Source organism: Trachymyrmex septentrionalis, unplaced genomic scaffold, assembly GCF_001594115.1.
Source record: "Trachymyrmex septentrionalis isolate Tsep2-gDNA-1 unplaced genomic scaffold, Tsep1.0 scaffold313, whole genome shotgun sequence".
NCBI lineage: Eukaryota > Metazoa > Arthropoda > Insecta > Hymenoptera > Formicidae > Trachymyrmex > Trachymyrmex septentrionalis.
In genome coordinates, this window is record NW_017305478.1 from 22458 (window position 1) to 27150 (window position 4693).

The 4693-nt window shown below is 45.3% G+C and overlaps 1 protein-coding gene across 1 annotated transcript in view; it reads left to right on the top strand.

Moving 5' to 3' along the window:
* Nucleotides 1-4357: 4357 nt before the first annotated feature.
* LOC108749795 (autophagy-related protein 13-like) overlaps nt 4358-4693 on the top strand; it is a 21244-nt gene continuing 20908 nt past the window's right edge. Inside the window, exon 1 of the mRNA XM_018488762.1 lies at nt 4358-4672. Within this exon, the coding sequence (XP_018344264.1) occupies nt 4358-4672 (315 nt within the window). The remainder of the gene's footprint in view (nt 4673-4693) is intronic.

A 4693-nucleotide genomic window follows, 5' to 3' on the forward strand; every position in this document is an offset into this window, starting at 1 on the left:
GAGTACGCGATATATCGATAATTAAACTATAAATTAAAGTTTAATTAAATTATAAAATTCATGCGAAATTAAACTAATATTATTAATGATACATAAAATCTCTCTGTATTATTGAAATGCATTATTTGAAAGGTTTTACAGTACTCGAGAGCTTTTTATACCGTAAAAGCTATTGATTCTTGGATATTTTAAGAGCCACCATCCTTTTTAGTTCAGCTTTCAATATTTTTAATCCGGAGAGAAAAAGAGACTGCGCAATTTATAGAGCGTGCGATATATCTCTTTATCAAATTAATTAGCATACAAACCTACATTTCGAAGTCGCTAAAAATGGTGCGGTTGCGTGTCGAATAAAAAGCGCGTGTGAGTAAGGTAGTAAGGACTTTAAAGGATAAACATCTCGGTTCGTTGGCACCCTTAGAGTCCAGCTCAAGCCGGGAGAAGGGAGAAGAGTCGTCCGTCGGCGATGACGGCGCCGACGTCGGCGATGCTGGTGGTGGTAACGACGTCGTCAGGAAGGGGTAGGGCTGAACGCATCCCTGCCAGATCGGCTACCTGCCCGCCGCCAACCCTGTCCGTTCCGCGACGCTACCCCAGTACTCGGGAGATCGCTAGCACCCGCGCACGCGACATCCCTCCGTTGAGGGTGCGCGCCACCGCATCTCTATGTATGTATGTATGTATGTGTGTGAGTGCGTGCTCACTGAGGGTGCTGCCTATTGCAGTGGCAGCCAGCAACGTGGTGCAGCCAGCAGCGTGACGTAGCCCACCCCGCGTGGCACGCTAATAGCTCGATCAACCCTCGCGCCCGTGTCGCGCGAGGGTGCACGGGGTGCCTAGAACCGTCACGACCTCCCGCATTAGACGCACGAGAGGAGCTAGCCGCAAACCTCTGGTCAGCATCCGCGAGGTTGAAATAATGTAGCGTCGTCAGTAAACGTGTACAGAAGTATCGCAAGCAGTGAGTAGTATATACATGAGCGAGTATTGTCTTAGGAATCAGTAGTAGTGCCCGGGTTTGTGTGCGACAAGTACTCACGTTCGCTTGCGAGAGATCCGTTGTAGTTGCTTTGGTTTGCTGTCTCTTTCTCTATTTCCCTATTCATTGCAGATACATCTCTCAATCGAATCTGCTCTTTCTTTACAAAAAGAAAAGTTTCGACGATCAAACTTTTATCCACGATGTCGTCATTATACAGTCCAAGATTAACTCTCCTTCCATCTGTATCTTTCTTGACTTGAGTAATCTGATACTTTCTCACATACTTCCATACTTTCTTTCGCAAAAAGAAATATTTCAAGGATAAGAAACGCGCATTGTATTCGTGACATCTCATTTTTCCGAAGCTCTATACCATCTTCTTGTCGCTTTTTTTGTCTACGTTCGGTTACCCCCTCGTGTACGCTTTGTTTCGGCGCCTCTTCCCCGCTTACGAGATATCATGTATACCTTCGAGACAGCTACATCACCTCCCTTATTCTCTGGGGAGACACGAGAACGGTTCGTCAGTGAGATATTTGGGGTTTGTGGAAGAAGGATCGTTCGGAAAAATTAGGGGTGACGTGAGCAGATTAGATGCTACGTCATGGTGACTAGCGAATAAGTTAGGATAATGTTTGGAAACCGATCAGTTTGAAGCTCAGGTTTTCTCTCGTGTTTTCATGTGTTCGCAAATTCGTCTCATGATACGAAATCGCAGGATCCTCGAATGACTCAAAGCGCGGAAGGATCCCTACATAGTTCAATATTCTCGGTACATCCATGCAGTATCGGATGATTTTATGGTTAATCAGCTGCCAAAGCGTATTGATGTGTTGCGCTAGCCAACCAAGTCCTTCAAATGCTTTGACGCTAGAAGCTGTAGAGCGGCAATGCTTGCCAACAAGCTACTTTATTTGCTCCATTGTTTATCGCTTTTTATTAAAATCGGAATTTCATCCTCCTCTCACCGTATTTAAATTATAAAGAGAGTACTCTAGAGAATTTCTTTCTAATTTTGTTAAAGTTGAGAGTCTATATATAGAGAGGTGTAATTAAAAGTTTTTTAAATTTGTAAAGTTATATTTTTAAGAACTTTTGTTTTATTATAAAGTTATACTCGTCAAAACAAAATTTTATTTTGTTATAAAGTTGTATTTGAGGACTTTTATTTTGTTCCAATTGAGAGTATATAGAGATGCAAAGTTTTTTCAATTTTATAAAGTTATATTTAAAAACTTTATTAGATTTTATATATTAATATGTGTAATTTATATATTTGTCGCTGAAATACTGCGGTATCAACATTTTTATACTCGTGTGCAATAATTTTCTTAAACTTATAATATGTGTTAAACTGAATTTAACCGTATTATTAGGATAATCTAGATCGAGGATAAAATAAGTTTTGATTATTTATCGACCATCGAGAACATTCCTGGAACGCTCTTCAACAATGTCCAGAAAATATATGCTCTCGATATTCAAGGCTATTCAGGGTACACCAGAATCTAAAATTATCGGGTGTAATAGTTCGATTACGCGGTCATATTGATACAGTTAATAATTTTTTTACTCGGAACATATTTTATCTCAAATCCCAAAAGTTTCGGAATTTATTTCAGAATCTAGATAATTTCTAATCTCAATTAGAATGACTTCCACGCAATCCGTCATATTGCATTCTAATTGGACATAGCCTGCGTATTTCGGCCGTCCTTCGCATTGCATCGAACGAAGGAACAGGATTAGCTACGTGGGTAGTCGGAATAGGTCGTGAGAAATCGCTCGAGCAGAAACGAGTACTACCGGCGTGATTCTGATTCTGTTTCGAAAGGGAGCAGTCGATCCATCACCGTTGCTACTTTAGATCCTGTCTTAAATAGATTTCCTCGATTTAAATATTTCGATAATCACGTCACGAGCGATGATTTTGTGTTTGCGAAACACACAAACACAATGTATCTTTGAGGTTTGTGTCACCAAATGACACTCAAGTGCGTATTCTTGGTGATTTAAAGGACGTCAAGTATTTCGAGAGCATCGTCGCAGCCAATCGTGGAAAATCGATGAGTGATTGAAGATTATCTTTCGTCGCATTAAAATTGTATTCACTGCAAAAATACGACAGCGGTGTAACGGACTTCGCAATGAGAGACTATGAAACGTAACGCGAGCGTAACCGGCGAGCGATATCGAGTTTATCGAGTGCTTTCGATTATTCGCGCGTACACATCTGCGCAAATAGTGGCTTCGATTAATCATTCCGTAAAGCAGACACTTGTGGAAGAGATACTCGCGTATGATGGAAACGCGAGCGCCGGCGGAGCCGCTGGAAGAAATTTACGGCAACCGCGGGGAATCATCCGTCTCGTCGAGCACGGCGAATCATCTGATATTTGCCATCAGATAATGCACGGCCATTGCCGATAATGGAGCACAAATCCGGCTAAGACTCGCATCGCGAAGCTGACCGTTGCAGCCAAGAACGGTTCGCCGAACATCGATTGGCTCCAGGCAACAGAACGAATTCAGACTGCTTTCTGACTGCTTGGCGAGCACGCCCGAGCGAGCTAATTGGACGTGCAATTACATCTGCGGGGATCTTGAATTTCCTCCTGAATTTGGATCCGCTGCGGAGCAGCGACGAGAAGCACAAGAAATTGGAACAAATGAAGAATTATCGATGTTTCATCTTTCTTGCCAAGTAGAGCAATTAGCGGGGTAAGCAAACGGAACCGAGTTAGATACTGCCGGCAAGATGCTCGCGCAAGTATCAAGATATTTACATAAATTGCGCGCATCATTTGGCACGCGAGAGAAATAGAAACGAGCGTTTAGCCTGGCTCGTTTTTGATTCAGTGAAGAAGAAAGATACTTCCCTCACACATTGATGTAAGAAGCACTGGCTGCTAATGCGGACGTACTGGGACGACGGTGATTATCAGCTTTTACGCGGCTTGTAGCTGTTATACCGTTACCGGGGAAGAAGACCGTTAGTAGCGTCGCCCGGAAATCCTACGGAAGATTAATGAACGGTACGGCCAGCGGAACAACGTCGCGACGATAGTAACCGATAAGGAACCGCGGCCGAGGGAGAACAACGTCGCGGCGGCTCTCTCTCACTTTCTATCTCTGTCTCTGGTCCAGCGGTCGGTGACACAGGCGGTCGGCTTCATGTTGTCGCGCTTCCTGCAGGAACTGTCGTCAGCGGACAACAGGAGTGCCGTCGCGGCGAAACGGAAGGAGGAGGGCTTGTGATCGTTTCGGCAGCGGGCCGATCGTTCCCGCGGCACAACCGATCGCGCGACGGCGATCGCCACGATCGCCGCCGATGAAAGTGGTAATGTGACAGCGGCGGCGAAGGCAGGAGAAGAGATGACGGTAACGGTGACGCCGTCGACTTCCGACGTCGCCGACAAGGCGGTGTCGACGGACGATGGCGGCAGCGGCGGCATGGAAGTGGCGCGTTTGGAGGCTGTCCTCGCCGCCTTGGTGGAGACAAAAGTGGAAGCGATGAAGGCGTCGTCGACGCTCAGCCGACGTTCCGGCAGCGCGCCCACCAGTCCGCGTCGACCTAGATTGACCTCAACCTCGACGGCCTCCTCCTCGTTGAACCATCACCACCATCATCACCACCACCATCATCTTCATCATCATTCCCAGCAGCAGCAGCAGCAACAGCAGCATCAACATAATAAGAAGAAAGGCCAG